This window comes from Nannospalax galili, unplaced genomic scaffold, assembly GCF_000622305.1.
Source record: "Nannospalax galili isolate Female #2095 unplaced genomic scaffold, S.galili_v1.0 scaffold186, whole genome shotgun sequence".
Lineage (NCBI taxonomy): Eukaryota > Metazoa > Chordata > Mammalia > Rodentia > Spalacidae > Nannospalax > Nannospalax galili.
Genome location: NW_008358774.1, coordinates 5,162,659 through 5,181,247, shown reverse-complemented (window position 1 = coordinate 5,181,247; position 18,589 = coordinate 5,162,659). Strand labels below are relative to the sequence as shown.

The 18,589-nt window shown below is 39.5% G+C and overlaps 1 protein-coding gene across 2 annotated transcripts in view; it reads left to right on the top strand.

Annotated features, from left to right (window-relative positions):
- Pde7b (phosphodiesterase 7B) overlaps window positions 1–18,589 on the top strand; it is a 355,604-nt gene that overhangs the window by 171,052 nt on the left and 165,963 nt on the right. The window contains exon 1 of one of the 2 annotated variants that reach the window (XM_017795351.1): window positions 8,693–9,185. The exons of the other annotated variant lie outside the window; for it this stretch is intronic. Within the exon in view, the coding sequence (XP_017650840.1) occupies window positions 8,948–9,185 (238 nt within the window). The 5' untranslated portion in view covers window positions 8,693–8,947. Of the gene's footprint in view, window positions 1–8,692; window positions 9,186–18,589 lie in introns of those variants that run through there. 2 annotated transcript variants of the gene reach the window in all.

Genomic DNA, 18,589 nt, shown 5'->3' with positions numbered 1-18,589 from the left:
AGGACAACAACTTCTAGAATCATTTAAAATAATTAGCATGATATGTATTTGCTGTGAACACAGTATCTCGCAGCTTTCTCTTCCTTGCTTCCTTAGTTATTACCTTAAGATGACAGGAAATCTAGGTGTTCATAACCACAGCAAAGTACTTAGGCTTAGGGGGTAAAAAAAAGCAAGAAAGACAATGGGAAAAAAATACAGCAAGCTGTGTTTCCAATTACTGACAGATGCTTTCATTTATTCTAAGCGTTCTTGTTTAGTTAACTGTACAAATTTTTAATCATATAAATGTGGTGGCATTCAGCCTCCTGTTCTTGATTACCCTTGTCTTTCAGCTGATTTCACATGCCTCTGGCTTCTGGCATTGCATCCTCATAAATACTGTGTCTGGGGCGGCATGAATTCCAGGCCATACCTGTTAAAAAGTGTAGCCTATTGTAGAGTTTATTTTACTTATCTTTTGTGATTTGTGTTTGTGTTTTCCCAAGGCAAAATGAGAACGTTGCTGTGGTACCTTTCTCTGAGTCACAGTGTATTGGCTAGTGGCTCTAATGCCATGAAAGCCTGTTTCTTTCTTTCTTTCTTTTCTTCAGTCTTTATTTATTTGTGGAATCATCTGGCCACCATTCATTCATGCTTGGGATATTACAGTAGGAAAGATTACCAGGCTTTATCCAAAGACTACTTTGCATAAATCTTTAATAGATCAAACGAAAGAACCCATCTTGGTGAGTGTATGCTCACCAATGGAGCTCATAGGCTCAGAGCCTGGCCTGTACTCTAACCATTCGGAAAACAGTGATGAGGTCTCTAATCGTTCTGAAAATAGTTACAGGATGCAAGAAAATGCCAAAAAGAAGGAGAGATGGCAAAACTGACCTAAGTTTTGTTGGATATTTGATAAGAACAGACTTTCAACAAAAACATTTGATTATAAAGTTCGAGACTCTGTCACTGATGCACATCATAGTGGTTTATACTTAATCAACCTTGTCTTTAAAGTTAAAGGAAAAAAGAAAGAATGAAACAAAATTGAAACACCAAGCGGTGGTGGATGCCATGAAAGTCTCTGAATATAATCCTTGCTCATACACACAAGTTCTGGTTGCTTATTTCCCTTGAGAGTCAAGTTAACATGATTTGGTTTCAAAATTCCTAATAGCACTCTGGCTGTGGTGGCACATGAGTAGTCCCAGGAGACAGGAGGCAGAGGCAGGCAGATTTCTGTGAGATAGGGGCCAGCCTGGTCTACATAGTGAGTTCCAGGCTAACTGTGGCCACACCTGTCTCAAAAAGACAAAAAAAAAAGTCCTAATAGTATGTACCTATAAAGAGTGGAACTTTTACTGCATTTTCTTTCATAAATAACTAACACAAGTCAGGCAGAAAATAGCTGCCATGTGGTCCTCTAGCCTTGAACACAGAGTGTAATGATAGGTCAACACCTTTGTCATCTTCAGGAAACTTAGAATAGAGCCTTCATGTTAGGGGCTGGGGAGATTCAAGGGGCAAGTGCACTTCTTACACATGCATGAGGACCTGAGTTTGGATCTTCAGTACTCACATAAACAGCCAAAGGTAGCTATGCCTGGGCCTGTAATCCCAGTGCTGTTGTAGGTAAAGATAAGATGACTAGAACTTGCTGGCTGCTAGCCTCACCCTAGACTCAGTGAGAACCTGTCTCAAAGGAATAAGGTGGACCATGATGAATGAAGACATTGGAAGTTCTCTTCTGGTCTACACACACCCACCACACACATCATACATACATACATACATACATACATACATACATACACAGAAGACATTGGAAGTTCTCTTCTGGTCTACACACACCCACCACACACATCATCCATACATACATACATACATACATACATACATGCATACATGAACACACTGGCACAAGAACACATTCATATATATGTGAACATGCAATCATACCCATACATACATGAACACACTGGTACAAGCACACATCCATATATATATATATATATGAACATGCAATCGCACACATACGTACACACATTCAAAGAACCTGCATGTTAACGAATTCTTTGGTTATCCATATGCATATTAACATTAGAGAAGCATTGCTCCAGAATCTCATCCAAAGATATCTTTCAGCATAGAAATCAAGTGCAAATCATAACCACCTAGAGACAGTAAGAGGAAAATATAAAGGACCCAGGAAAGAGGCAGCGGGCTTTCACTCCATGTAAATGAAGTAGTTAAATCCAAATTGACTTTGAACTCAATAAACACAAGCAAACATGAGGGCAGAGTCGGACCATATTAGGAGCCTTCCTTCAACACTTACCTTTTCTTTTTCTTTTATTGTGCTGTTTGTACCAATAATTTTTCTATATCTTCTTAGTGGCCTAGTTTATTTTTAGTACTTTAAGGGGAAAACCCTTCATGCTGGCATTTTCCACAGTTCTTAGAGGATAATCTTCCTCTCCACTTGCCTTGGGATCTTCTAAGCTCAGCCTAATTCTTCAGAGCTTTCAGAAGTCATGTGTCTTACTTGTACAAAAACAAGAAAGTAAAAACATATTTCAAACTTTGACGAGTTCACTTTTTCAACATTATATTTGGCTTTGTGCACTACACGTCCTTCAAAAACACTTACAAATTAAATGGAGATCAGTTAAGAATAATTGAGATTCTAAAAATATTCGATGAATAAAGACCCCAGGCCAAAAAAAAGAATGTGAGGTTCTCATATGTTTGTGAAGGGAAATGGGGCCAGCAGGCAGCCTAAAGACACATGCTCACTACCAGAGCACATGATGCAAAGCTGCACAGCTCATGAACATCAAACATACCCATTAGTCACTGTGGCTGGAAACGCAATTCCCCTGTGGAGAGAACGTACACAGTATTAACTACAGCATTAAATAACCCACAGTGAAGATCACACAGGCTTCACCCTCGACATGGTTCGTGGCTGGTACATTTCCAAAATACGAAGAATATTGAGCCTATTGGATGACTTCTGTTAACACACGTTGTCCTTGTCTATTGAGCTTATGAACGCATCAGTCATGTTGCCTACCTTACCCAGTCTTCCCACCATTAGATTCCTTGCTATTTCTCATGAGCCAATATTTTCTATCTCCTGCTCTGTCCTTGACTTTGTAGACTCCCACAATCTCATGAGGAGCTCAGACTTCTAAAGAGACCTACTTCAAGGTAGATGTGTTAAGCTTTTCAGCTCTCTAATAGAGCATTGAAAAGTATAGTCAGATTTTTAGTTTAGGTACATTATCAAGCATGATTTCATTGTTGTTATTTTGAAGCAAAGTTTCACCGGCCTCAAACTTGTAATTCTCCTGCCTCAGTCCCCCAAATGCTAGGATTACAGATGTGCATTGCTACATCTAGCCAAGTATAATGTCTTATAGTTTTAAAATAATAATATTACATTATATAACACATTTCAGTTTAAAAGTAGCTCACTCCAGCTTCAGAGGATCTGATACTTCTGGCCTCTGAGGGCACCTGCACTCATACGCACATACCCACACATAGACATGCATGCATATACATAAATAAAAATAAAAACAGCTCACGTTTTAGGTTTTTAATTCTAGCTATGGTGTTTATTGCTCCCACACCCATTTATAGCTAAGACATTAAACCTGAGGTAAACTGAAACCCAGTTTTTGTAAACCTAAGACAGTCTTGGAGGGTTACTTTAGAGATTTAATTGTTGTACTTGTTTTTTCTTCAATAGAAACTCAAATATAAAACTATGACAAATATCTTCTCCTGCCATTTATGTTCTTTCACAATCAGAAAATCCCCAAAAGATTATAATCATAGGAGGCCAGAGTCTCAGACCAGAGCATCAGACGTTTGGTAAAAGAAGAAAGCACAAAGCCAAGTTCAGCAGCAGGGAAGAGCCATGGAAGAGAATAAAGCCATCAGCCGCTTTGACCTCCGCCGTTGGGCTATTAGGTTCACTTGCTATTAGAAAACTGTCTGAGACAGTAAACAGCGTTAATTAAGTTATCTAAAAGCCAAGCGAGAAGGCTGCCAAGTAACTACTAGATCTTGATGTCCCTGTCTAGGTATACACTAAAAACCAGGATCTAAGCAGGAAAGCCTGGCAGCTTCCAGTCTTGAAAAAGGACCCAGGCGTCAGCACAGAAGGTTCTCCCTTCTTAATAGGTATTTGCAGAGTGAGGAAAAGATGATTGGCTATAGCTTAGATACCTGTTATAAAATTAAGCTATCACCCTGTCAACTGAACCCCTTCTACTTCCCCCACCGCATCTTTCCTAGTCTTGCCCCACCCTCCTCCCTGCCCATGTGATGGAAATACACGCTGCCTTGTATGGTGGGAACTCTTTTCCTTACTTATTGGCATTGTTCCTTGAGATTAGCTAAGGCCAAAGCTATTACATTTCTATTTCTCCTGAAGGACACTGTAAATTGTTTGAGCTTCTTCTACTTAGCCTATATTAAACAAACTTAAAAGACCTGTTTTTCCTTCCTTGCTCATTCTGGATTGCATTTGAATCACAATTGTGAAACCAGGGTGGCCATAAGTGTAGTGTGGAAGGGTTTTAAACATTCATATTGAACTGAATTGATGAAGAAAAATATTCAGAACAAAACAAAGTCAAAATCCCTCAAACAGAAGAATAATGTATGGTAAGGGCCAATACAGCAAATATTTCTTTCAAAATAAAATGAGTTGAGATTATCTTTAAAATGAAGTTTAGTGAGACTCTACTAATAGGTTTAATGGAAAATAAAATGGCGATACAGAGATTTAAATTTTCTTGTTAAATATATCTCCTCTAGGGCTGGGCATGGTGGCTCACGCCTTTAATCCCAGCACTTGGGAGGCAGAGGCAGGCGGATCTCTGTGAGTTTGAGGCCAGCCTGGTCTACATAGTAAGTTCCAGGTCAGCTGGGGCTACAGGGAAACCCTGTCTCAAAAAGACCAAAAAAAAGAAAATAAAACAGATATCTCATCTAGAGTATTAGAAATTTTTAACCTGGCTAATGCTTCATTTTTTTACAATCCTATATAATAGATATAAGAATGCACATAGAGCAGCCACAGTCTGCTCTATAATATATATAGTATACTAAATACAAATATATAAATACAAATATATAAAATACAATATTTTTTCTAACCCTCGGAACTCCAAAATCCTTCAAAATAATTCAAGGATTAAATCAATTGTGTGCCTGTACACTTCACCATGTATTTAATAGTTTTATTAAGTTAATATTGAAGTTATCAATTTCTTTCCTTTATTGCAGAAACTACACAGCAAAGGTTGGGGTTTTTTTTTTAACTGAGATTTCCACTGAAACAAACTGTTTTCTTTTTTCTGTCTCTATGTGTATTTCGTGTATGTCTGTGTGTGCACATGTGTGTGTAGTTGCCTGTGAGACCAGAGGTTTAAGTCAGTTGTCTTCCTCTATTCCTCTCCACATTAATTTTGGAGACAGGGTTTCTCACTAAACCTGGAACTCACCCTTTGAGCTCAACTGCTTGGCTAAGGAACCCTCTGGATCTACCTGCCTCTGCCCCTAGTACTGGGGTTACAGATGCATGCTTCCACATCAGCTTTTACAAGGGAACTAAGGATCCAAACTCGGGTCCTTGTGCTTGAACACCAAGTACTTTACCCACTGAGCCATCTCCCCAGCCCTGGAACAAACTTTTGACTTTAAAAGTTCACATTACACTCCTTTCACACAAGAAGAGAATTCTATTTTTCTTTTACTAGAAAATTAGATTGACTCACAACTTGAAAAAAGGGACCTGCTTATTTTGAAAGTCTATCTCAAATCAAAATTCCCTGTCTGTAGCACATTAATTACTGATAATAACATTTGTGAGAATTCTCAAATTGATGAGACTTTGCTCTGCAACTCCTAAGAGTACAGAATACCCTCCATCTGTTTTCCCATGCCTGGCACCAGCTGCAGATAATATCTCAGGGTGAATAACGTTCACGGCACAAAGGAAATTATAGCTTTATAGGTATGCTCTTCTAAGGTAACTGTTAGAAAGCAGAGAGATCTCAGCCTGAGATGCTAGCTCCAAAATGTGACAAAACCACCTTTCAGGGAAATCGTGTGGTTGAAAGTTTTCAGTTCTGTAAGAACTTGCACCTCATCATGTTGTCCTGATCTCCTGGGCTGCTTTTGAGCCAAAAATTTCCTGAGCCAAGCTTTCTCGCAAGATTTCCTGTACTTCCTGTTTCTATGTGAGCCAGAAATACCATAAGAACAACCTTTCTTGTGGTATTTTTGCACTTCTACTCTGAGATGGAGATAATCCCATGTTGGGGGAAAAATTTAAATTGTGAAAACATTTTCAACTTTCAGACCTTCAAATGAAGTAGACTCCTCCTCAGGGGTGAAAATTGAAATGATATTTGTTTGGCTTCTAACTCATCTCTTATAGGAAATATTCAAGTCCAGTGATCCAACATTCTGTAACTTCTCTGGGACATTTTTACAAATCTGTCAAAGAGCATAGAAGACACAGTGAGAATTTATATTCTTGTATTTTAAAAAGAAGTTGTTCTTGAAGAATTATACAATGAAGAATTATGTTCTTAATTCATTGTTGCCTATGATATATCATATCATATATTTGTTTTCTTTGTTCTTAACCCCTTTGTTCCAAGGGTCAGGATATCCTGATGCTTAGTACTATTGCAAAATAACTGAGCAAAAATAAAAATAGTCAAACACTTAGGAAACCCTTCAGTTGCTATGTCAAGGAAGTTTGTGGCCGAAGGGTGAGTTTAAGACATTATTCAGGAAATATGGTAATAGAGTACAGCAGCCTACCTGTGTTTGTTGTGTACAGTTCTCTCAATTCTAGATGCTTGACACTCCCAGTCTCCTGGAAAGGTGGGATAAGAACTGGAAGGGCTGTCAAACAAGGCAGGAATAGATGTATAAATCCTCTCATCTCTTAACAGAGGGAGTTAAAGAAGAACGCATCCTTCCAATAAAGTAGATCACTGGTTTTTCCCTCACTGGGTTATATGAATATGTGGTTATTATAGAAAACCTACAATGCTGTACTAAATGACATCCACATATAAAAAAGTAGTGTCACTAATGTTTTTTGCTGCTGTTTTTTCAACCCTAAAAGGGTTTTGATCTCTTTTCACCTATTAGGGAAAAAAGTAGGTTGCCAGTGTACTTTTTCATCTAGAAAAAAGAGGGGGAAGATCACTTAATTCAGTCTGGAAAACCAGTCTTATTAACCATGGTTTTAGAAGAATACTAATAACAACAAAATTACAGTAAGTTTTGCTGCTTTCAACTTCAAAAACAAAAAAGATGTGGGAGCAGAACTATGAAAATAAAGCACTCTGTGATGATCCTTCTCCCTTCCCCAAAATCTCCTCCGTGCTCCCCTAAAGAAACATCAAATGATTGTGTGATCAACCAGCCCCTTCAGGAATGTAGAGCAGAAGCAACAGCTTGCACATCAGCAAAATAAAGCGCCAAGCAAAACAAAGGCCCTTGCAAGGCAGAGACATGAAGAGCAGAAGAAGATGGGATTGTTACAATATCTTTCAAGAAAACAGGGGCTTTCTATGTGTCTGTGAAAGTTCAAATTGTTCCTACAAACCCAATTTGCTGGCAAAAATGCCAAGCATAATACCACCCCACTTTCATTTATGTCCCGGGCCTTTCACATAAGCGACAGGGGGCATCTCTGTTGCTGTGTTGGTTCTGACTTCCAGGGTCAGCGCCTTCATCTTTGAGCCTCAGGAAACAAGAGGCCTGGCCCACAGTTGTCCTCAATTCACCACTCTCTGTGGTGACACAGTAGTTAGTGGCCCAGATATTAAGCCCACAGTGCGCTCTCTCTGAAAAATTAATCTTCCACACTTTCTCTCTCCTCGCTGTCATTTATGACCCCCTACCCTTTGAAAAGATGAGTACCCTTTGAAAATGGATTTTTAAACTTCCTGAGCCATGTGTCCAGGCTACACAAACACACTGCACATATGCATAGGGGCCTTGACACTTCCCTAATCCACTTCTTTCCAGTTGGCTTTGGAATGTAATTCGATGTTATTTCCCTCCCAGCTGTAAGCTGCCGTTACAAAGGGATTTGACTAATAGGCCAAAACCTGGTGACTTTGCTGAGAACTTTAACAGCAAGGGGGTGCAGTGTGGAGAAGTAAGGAGACTGATCTGTGGTCCTCAGGATCAATCCAACCCCATCCCCGTGTGGGCACACGATGGATGGACAAGCTGGCCCCCCACCAGGCCTTCCAGAGGGAAACTGCAGCTTCTGGTTCTGCCAGAGTCTGGGAAGCTTCTAGGCTCCCCGCACAGACAGGGGCTGACCCTTCACCTGACAAAGATAACTGGCCTCTAGAGTGTCCCTTGGAGAGTCAGGCAAAGCGGAGTCCCAATTCTTTGCCTGAAGTCTTTCATGGCTAAGCCACTTGACAAACTTTGACAAGCAGCAAAACTCACTGAAAACAAACAGATCAGGAGGAAGAGGAAAGGCAGAGGCTGAAACCTCAATGAGTTTTTTTCCTCCCTGCTGTCGTTCCAGCTGTAGCCTGGGATTAATTAAGTGCTGTGAACTCGGTGCCTGAGAGACAACGGGAAAAATGCAGTCTATCTCTAAGGAAGGCGCTCAGTGACAGTTTCTCAGCAGTGTGAGACCTTAGGAAGTGCATCGGTTGGTCTAGTCACCAGTGTTTTGTGCAGGGACTAGGAGAGCCAGGGAGGCTGTGCCAGGCTGGAGGAAGCTTGTCTTTCCAAGGCTGGAGAGGATTTCACTGGGGTTCGCCTGCCGCTGCCCGGGAAGAAATTCCCCTCTGGTGGCAGCAGCCGCAGCAGCAGGAGCAGCAGGAGCAGCAGCGGCGGCGGCGGCGGCGGCGGCGTCGGCGGCCCTACCTCCTCTTCTGGGAAACAGGGCAGAATGCCTGTGCTAGAGCGGTACTTCCACTCCGCAGAGCTAGGCAGGAGGTGGACGGCCCCAGAAGGTGTGCTGCCCTCCTCCCTCGGCAGCAGGCCGGGGTGCCAGCAGGGGCCGCTACCCTGGGACTTGCCAGAGATGATCAGGATGGTAAAGCTGGTTTGGAAGTCCAAAAGTGAGCTGCAGGCAACCAAACAGAGAAGCATTCTGGAAAACGAAGATGCTCTCCACAGTTTCCCAGGTAAACTGACGGTGGGATACAGAAGGTAAACCGGGCAAGTCTGATCACTCTGGGTGTCCTCCATGCAGAGTCCGAACCATAAAAATTGGGAAAAGGAAGGCGAGTTGTGCGAACAGGATTCAAGGGCTGCGACTTACAAATGTTTGCATTTTATAGAAATGCATCTTAAATTTAAGAGGGGTAGATGAAGGAGGGCCAGTGCAGTGGAAATCAACAAACCTGGGGTGAGGCTCAGCCTGCTGCAAGCTTGCCCGGTGGACTTTAACAGGTCAGATTTCCTGAGTTTCAGACCCCAAGGGGAGAGGGTGAAATTGGAATCTCTTTAATGTCAGTCCTGCCTCTAACATTTCTTGATGTGTCCAACAGAGCATTTTGAGTTGCTTTTTGTAGTTCTTTATGTAAAGTATAAATTCATGTTCCAGTTTTTAACCAAGGAACTATATAGTATGTAGTCCAAAAACTGAGTGTGGTCTGCATGCTTCATAAATCCTGGGCAAGTTAATAAACCCTCCTGCCTCGGTTTCCCCTTTAGCAAGTGACAATAATACAAACACCCGTACTGATATGAAGAAAACTCAGCTCACCCACATACGTGGAGATGATGAATCACAGGGGCTCTGTCATGTCATAAGAATGTGCTGTGTTTAGGACAGTCAGTTGAACCTTTCCTGCATTTCTAACAGTAGGACAGGAGCACAAAGACGCTCTTGGGACTCTGTAAACTACAAATGCCACAACTGATGGCTGGGTGCTCCTTTCCTTAGGGAATATGTTGCTAAACATTTGCAAAGCAGCAGGGTAACTTGAGAAGAAAGAATATAAGTGTGTTTATGCCTTTTAAATCTTGGCGATCCTTGTGCAGTGGAATCCTGATGTACCATTGGCGGTGAGAGATGGGACAGATGGAAAAGAGACCAAAAATTCCCTCCTTCTTTCTCATGGAAAGAGACTGAGAAGAAAAACTCCCCTAGTTTTGTTTTTAATAACTTGTGGTAGAAAGATTTTAATGCTAAGATGCCTAATCATTTATAAAGAATATTATTAAAAAGTAATACTCTGGGCAAAAAAAAAAAAATCTGAAAGGAAGAAGAAAAACCAATGTTGGTCTGTAGTAAACAATGTGCATTTGAGCACTTAGAAAAAAGAAGGAAAGCCATCAGCCTGAGGTTTATGTGGCATTGGGAAGATGGAAGCTCACGGAAATGGGTCTTGGTCAAAAGAAATGAGGTAATGTGAGAGCCATTCCATATTTCATATGAGTAGGACAAGAAAAATGGAAAAAGCCACCTGGACAGAAAATTCAACTGTGGCGTTTTGACTGTTACCACCTTGGGTTTATTTCATTAAATGAGGTGATTAAAAATTGTATTTCAAATGACACCGTTTCACAACACTTCTTAACACATTGTATACTAGTCTACGGGGAAAGGTGCATATTATTATGTGTATCCCACATGAGCTGGTTCTAACTCCTGAAGAAGTGCTACCACTCGGAGCCATCAGAGCCCTGTAACTTTCAGTACTTAAAAGGCTGCACTTTTCAAGGTGTTTAAATGGAGAGATAGTTGAGTCTCTTCACGCCTCCCTACCTTTCCTCCTTTGCCATGTTAAGTGTCAGAGCTGCCACCTGGAGAGAATGCTGCACCCATCCAGGACCTGGTCACCTTGCCTGCACTGAGGCAGAGTCTATTTCAACATCTCCCCTTGGGATGCTGGTCTGCCTCATCTGCCTTCCTGCTCTGCCATTCGCAGGGAAAGAAAGACCTCATGCTCTCTGATGTGGGCACCAAACCCTCTCATATATCAGCAAAGGGTCAAAGTGATAAACTGGGCTGCTTCACCTTACACATTGCCTACTGCTTCTTCCAGGCTCACCCTGTCTCTGGCACTGCCTTTGCCTTTCCTGCTAGCATCAGGTGCTGTTCAAAGGTACCATTTCACCATCAGAGCACAGCAATGGTAGCTAAAGTTGCTTTCAGTTATTTATGGGGGGTGAAGGGGCCTTATAGAAAGCATCAACCAAACAAAGCACACAATGAAGATATCTCTCTCTCTCTCTCTCTCTCTCTCTCTCCCTTCTCACCACATTTCACCCTCAGACAATTTATACTTTGACAATATTGTTAACTCATTGTGCATCAAGTGATGCTTCCCTCCAAGCCTTGCCTTATGCTTGAAACACCTTCCTTTGGTTGAACCAAATGAGAATGTTCTATTCAAACTACAAAATCCAGTTTAAGCATGCCTGCTCCCATCTTCCAAGTAGTTATACATTCCCTCCTCTTTGCTATCTTTGCTGGTAGGTTTTTAGTATGCTACACACATTTTTTTTGCCATGCTAATTACTGAAAACAGGAAAATTAAATATTATAAATTCCATGTGTATTTTGACTGCCCATGATAACAGATTAATAGGTTTAAATGTTTAAAAACTGTGAAATTGCAGAAGTTCTTAATAGAACCAATAGTCACTTTATAGGACTCTAGAGACCAGTGTCACTAGTTCTTAATATGTTTAAAGTAACCTTAAAAGTTTCAGGTTTTCTTCTTCATAAAAGGAATCATTATTTTTATTCATGTTTTTTTAGACAACACTGCAACTTTGTTCTTCACAAGTGAAATATAAAAATGTTTCAGTAGGGTTTTTTTAGGTAGTAAAGGGAGAAAGTAAAAGACTATCTAAGAAAATAAATAAAAATATGTATTCATAGGAAATTTAAGATGAAATACCCTGACCCATGAGTGATGGAAAGCAAAAGAGAACAGTACTTGAAGACAACTAGGAGGTACTGGGGAGGTGGCAGATCAGCATGCCCTGGGAACTGTTCCAAGCAATAGACTGGAGGGAACTTTCACAAGGTATGGGATGTGGGGAGTGACCCCAAGCTTGGCACTGACCAAGAGCCTGCTTCCAAAGTTATTGGCATAACTGAAGTCAGAATGCCAACTCAGTTTGTTGAATTATCATTTATTCACTTAATCATACTAATATCCATCTTTTTTTTCTGTTCTTAAAACAAAAGATCATCTATTAGCTAACCCCTGCATTTTGGAACTGAGGTAAATAGTTCAGAAAAATTATACATTTAATTCACAGCCACACATTTAAAATATGTCAAAACCAAGGCAGGATCTCAGCTACCCAACTGATCCACAAAACTTTCACATGAGCCGAGCACATGCTGGGTGATTTCGATTGACGCTTAAGATATGTCTTTAGTAGTTGTAGAGTGATGGGACAAAGACACAAATTTGTGATACAAAAACTCAAACCAGAAAAATAACAGTACCATGTAAAATAAATCAGGGGACTATGTATTCTTTGCTTTTTTCTGCTTATTTTGTGGGCTCTAGTTTAGATAGAAGCCTCAAGTGATGGAAGATGTGGGGGGCAATTCTCCTCGATCTTCATAGCTTATAGCCCAGCCTGAAGAACAGGTACCAAAGCCATCAGTGGGGGAAAAAGAAGATGAGAATTGAGTCAGTGATTTCTCAAGTGCTAAGAGTGTAAATATTACTCTAGTTACAATTCTAATCAGCAACCAATTTAAGACTAGACATCTCCCAGTGGGCCTTGTTCTCACTTGAATAAATAATTTGATTTTGAAATTCAACCAAATAACTGTAAACTGCAGCCATGGAGCTTCTCTTTCCTTCTGGTAACTCTAGTCTAAATTTTATATTATATTTTACTTATTTATTAAGTTTGCTCTCATTTCAATAACCTTCGGTTTGGAGAAAAATATGAAAACACAACTCTCAAAAAAAAAAAGAAAAAGGAAAAGCACACCCCATTTCCCTTTAGCCCTTGTAACTTGTCATATATTTCAAGAAGAATACAAATACAAGAAATTCACTTTATACCCAACTCTGAATATCAAATGTTAGACAAGAAAATCTCCAGGAGGATTCTGAGTCCAGAACTGTACAATTTAAATTGACATTTAAAGTACTGTTTTAAAATGTCTTAAGTAGGAGACATGACATAAATTATGTTGAGGAGTGAACATTTTGATCATTATCATTCAAGGAGCATTTATTGGATGCATGGTACATGGACTGTGCTAGACAACACAGACTCGGAGTTGAATCAAAGGTTTAATGAGGGAAGAATGATTATGAATTCATGAATCTGAGTTCTATCTAAGACTTCAGTGTGAAAACAAGCACTTGTTAGTTTAAACTTCCCTGTCCACTCAAAATATTGACTTGAAAGCTGGCAGAATGCAGAAACACTTGTGAAAAATTCATATGTACTTTCAGATACTCAGCAGTGTTTAATGATTTCATTCAAAATAGAACAAATTTCTTGGAAAAAAGAATTAATTAGCCTCAACAGGGGATAAACTGGTATTAATTCATAGCATTTCTACAAAGCTACTGCTTGTAGACATTAACCTATACTTGGTTTATAGCTACACTGAATAACAACATTGACAATTTCATCTACCCTTTAAATAGAATGCAAAATCAAGTCAAAACCAAAAGACAAGACAGGCATGGTGGCTCATGCTGTAATTATAGCACTTGGGAGGCTGAGGCAGGAGAATTTCTGTGATGTTGAGGCCATCCTGGGCTACGTACTAAGTCCCAGGTCAACCTGGGCCAAAGAGTGAGACCCTGCCTCACAAAAGAAAGGAAGAAATAAAAAAGAGGAAAGAAACAGAGAGAGATAAGAAAAACTGGAATATAACATCTCATCTTGAACTAAGCCTGTAATTGTTGTCAATTTGCTTTTTTGAATAAGAAATCTAAATATAAGGCAATTTCCTCCAGGTCCCCAATCCCAATTGGTTACAAGTCCTGAAGAGAGGTTCATGTGACAGACTGTAGTTGCAGAGTTGAGATTTAAATGTATTTAAATCCTATGGCTTCATTTCTAAACTGTGTGGCCCTGGACAGGCTACTTCCCCTATGGGTATCTCTGTTTCTATAAAGGGGGGGGGGGCAATAATACTGCCTTCATATGATGTTATTTGAGAAAATTGAATTAACTAATACCCCCAAATCAGCCTAGAAAGACCTAAACCCAACCGAATTCTCAGTAAATGATAAATAGAACATTTAAGTGCCGATGCTGTTTCCTCAATACCTTCGCATATACCCTTTCCTTCCTCAGATCAGGTCTTTGGCTCTTAGTCCAGTCTCAAGATATCTGAGCTGAAATCTTACAGCATCTGATCACAAATACATTCTCCATCCCTTTTCTTTCTACTCTGTGATTTAGATCAACAATGTTGAAAAGAAAACAGAATTTCCTCACCCCTCCTCAAAATCTTTCAGTGATTTTCCAGTGTCTAACACAGAAAAATCCAGATTCTTTCATCCTGTATTCAAAGCTCTCCACTCTCTGGAACTACCTTGCTTTCCCAGGCTTATTTGTCATGAATGCCCTCAAAGCTCTTACAGTCCACCTAGAGAAGACAAGCATCCCACTCCTTCCTGTCTGCTGCCTACTCTTTGTCCCTAAGGTTTAAAATGAGTTCCTCCAAGGTCCTCAATTTCTCCCATTCCTTAAGATCACACTCACATGCTGGTCCCTTCCTGAAGCCTTCCTGAGATTAGTGAACTAAAATGTGGTTGACTCTTTATCTGAGGGTTTTGCATGTGTGGATTCAATCAATTATTGATTGAAAACAGGACACAAACAGATCTTTTCTTTAACATTTCTTTTTTTTTCTGGTCTTTTTGAGACAGGGTCTCCCTGTAGCCCCAGGTGTCCTGGAACTCACTATGTAGACCAAGCTGGCCTGGAACTCACAGAAATCTGCCTGTCTCTGCCTCCTAAGTGCTGAAATTAAAGGCGTGCACCACCACACCTGGCCCTCTTGTTTCCTAAACAACCATATAACAACTATTTATCTAGCATTTACATTGTATCAGTAATGGGAATTATATATGATCTGGACATGGTTTAAAGGGTATAGGAGGATTGCATAGGTTTATGCAAATACTGAGCCATTTTACACAGGGACTTGAGCATCCATTGGTTTGGGTATCCACATGAAGTCCTAGAGCCAATCCCTGTGGATAACCAGGGATGGCTGTGTGTCTTCATTTCCTGGATGCTCACAGAACTTTCTTCCTATTTATTTCACAGACAAATCGCTTTATTTTGTTATACTTATTATATGTCTGTTTCCTCCCCTCCTTGAGTCCCTGTTCTTTGAGAGTCTAGAGAACATCCTATCTTCTTTTTGTATTCTCCCTAACATGTTTTGCTTGTCAGTCACTCAATACATTTTGATATATGAAAAAAAAAAGAAAATTATCAGAAGAAATAAAATCATTTACAAGTTATCATTAAGTACATGAATAAGTACTTTTCTCCCCTAAGAACAGATAATTCAAGAAACATGAATTCGAGTTCTTCCTTTTAATGGAATCATTTTTAAACTTCTAGCAAAAAATCAGGATTAGTCATTAAAGCTTTTAAAATGAAAGTGAATTTCTGAACTCAAAACTAATGTAAGATGGTACTTTGTTCTTAAAGACTAGTTGTAATTCACTGATAATCACAAATTCTAGATGAAAATGATTATAAATTATGTATACACTTATATACTATTAAAATAATTGTTCTATTTAGGTACCTTGTGATGCTTTACTTAAAGTTTTCAAAGCTATATTGTTACTGTTGTTACAAATAACTTTCAGTAACTCTGCGAGGTAATTTCAAAGACAATGTGAAATGAAGGTGTTTACTTGGCCCCACAAATGAGCTTCTTTTGAGGCTGATGAAAGATGCTCTTTCCATGTCCTCTGTTCTTTGCCTGGAAGCAGTATCTTTCTGCTTCTTTTTTTTCTTCCTTCCTTCTTTATGCTTTAAACAAGGCTGGTTTAACTAGATAGAAGCACTGATGTTAGTATCAAACTACTCTGAAAGAAAATACCAGCAGCATTGTTATAGAAAGACCAAAAGTTCCACAATATTTTTAACTCACAGAAGCAACTAAAAGTATGTGTTCTTTTTACCTGTTCCTATTTCCTGTCCTTAGCTGTCAATATATTTCATAATAAATAGTAAGCACATCTCACCATCTCGAGAACAGTAAGCAAAGCTCACACAACCGATGACTTAATACAATGCTGTAGTCTAGATATATGCTCAACATTCTTCCTTTTTCTAATTCTCTCTCTTAATTTTTCCATAAATTTATCTTTAGAATTGACATCAGTCTCTAAAATGCTAAGTGACCACTACAAGAGATGATGTAACATATGTTTTATGGATTATAAACCAAGACCCTGTCTTGCTGATACTTTATCAGCTCCACACAACCTCTGAAGAACTCTAAAGTCTACAGATCCCATCTTATCATTAATGGCAAGATAAAACTTAAAATCAGCTTCGTGTGCAATTAGAAGGCACTGTTGACAAACATGAAGCCTGCTTTTAGTTCTAGAGGACACTGAGTCCAAGAGACCAAACTTACTGCAGAAAAAATAAAATTGCTAAAAGGGAAAAAAGGAACAAATTCAAGTGAGATTGAATGGCACCTGCTTGGGCATAATAATAGAAACAGAACCCTTTAAGAGTCAAGATAAGATAAAGATGAGACTGTTACAAGATACAGGTGTGAATGTTTGGTCAAGGTATTGAACGGGGAAATTAAATAGCCAAAGTAATAATGTAGCCCCCTTGTCTTTTTCAACCAATAATACAATGCAACAATCAAAGGCAAAACACAAGATGTTCTTTCATGCTTCCTTCCCCAAATCTTTTTGGATGGCCCCAAAAACTTACATATAAATATATATACGTGTGTGTGTGTGTGTGTGTGTGTGTGTGTGTGTGTGTGTGAGGAATTTCAGAAAACCCATACATCTAGAGGGACTATGAGTAACTAATTCAAAAACATGACAGACTCCTGAACAAGATGATTTAGAAAGAGGAGACTAGGCAGAGACGCAAGTACGGACACCCAGGGAAAGGAAGTGAGGTCCTACCACTGCGGAGGAAATGGACTCAAATATAAGAAATGTAGCTCCAACCACATTGAGAAATGTAGCTTGCTTTGTCTTCTTCAACCAATCAAATCATGGTTAGCTAATCAGCTCTCACAAAGACTCTGAGGGGGATTCGCTAGCCTGAATGGAGAATAAGAAATTTTAAACTTTCTAATCAACAGCATGGTGGTCAGTCTCTTCTGGTTAAATTTCTCCTTTTGAATGAATACTTTTCTATTAACTTTTGTCATTCCAAATGCTGACTGTTAACATTAGTTGTCTGCTGTAAGTTCACACTCAAACAACAAACCTACTGCGGAACCGTGAAGGTAGACTCCCTCCTCATCTTGGTCTTACTACAGCATTCTCAGCTATCCCCAGGGATCTTTGGTAGAGTGGTGGAGGACCACAAGCTCTCGAAAATGCTAAATAAATAAGGCTCATGGCTGTCTATCAACGGATTTTTAGCTCCACTCTGCACTGAATCTGGACATTGCCTACCTACTCAATATGGCTTATTTTACTTATATTCCCATGCATATACTGAACTTAATTATTTTGAGATATCTCTCTCTCTCTCTCTCTCTCATACATTTCAGCAACCATCAACTATATCAAGATTTTGACACCAGAAAGTTTAGCTGAATAAGTGGAATACATAAAACAAGATGTATTCAGATGACACCTTTCTGGTTGGTTTCCACACTGAAAGCTGACGTTTTCTCATTGGAATTGTGGTAATAACTATGCAGCGTCTTGCTCTCTAGACAGGTCTGTTACATTTTCATTGCTTGAATGTGCTAACTGGAAATCTCTGAGTGCTCCTTCATGTGATGGCAGTTGTAGACTTTGTGTTTGTATTCCTGTTATATCATAAGTTACATCTATCATCTATCTACCATCTATCTATCTATCTACCTACCTACCTACTATCATCTATCCTCTCCATCTATCTATCTATCATCTATCATCTATTATCTATTTTCTATTTATCTATCTACCATCCATGTATTCATTATCTCTATCTATCAATCTACCTCTTCAAGTGCAGCCAGTACTCTTAGTTGTTGAGCCATCTCTCCAGCCCTACAATGTTGAAAATTTTGATGTGGCGAGCCTTCAGTTCCCATGTGCCATAGTACACTATGAAATGCCACAAGAAATGTTGCACAAATCATGAGGTCAATGCCCTTTACTGCCTAATGCACCCCATTCAAATACATGAATTCTTGATGCTTCCATCCCAGCATGCTCACTTCCTTCTCAAATTCAAGACACCACCTGACTTCATGCCTCGAAATCTGAGAATAGTCTTTTCCTCCTATTGACAAAGTCATGTTTCTTCCTGTTTTGAGGTTGCCATTTTTTTTAAAGAACAACTCTTCCAAGGCTAGGAGCTACAGAAGGATGAGAAAACGTATAATAGTAACATAGTTTTTCTTTTTTTTATTTGT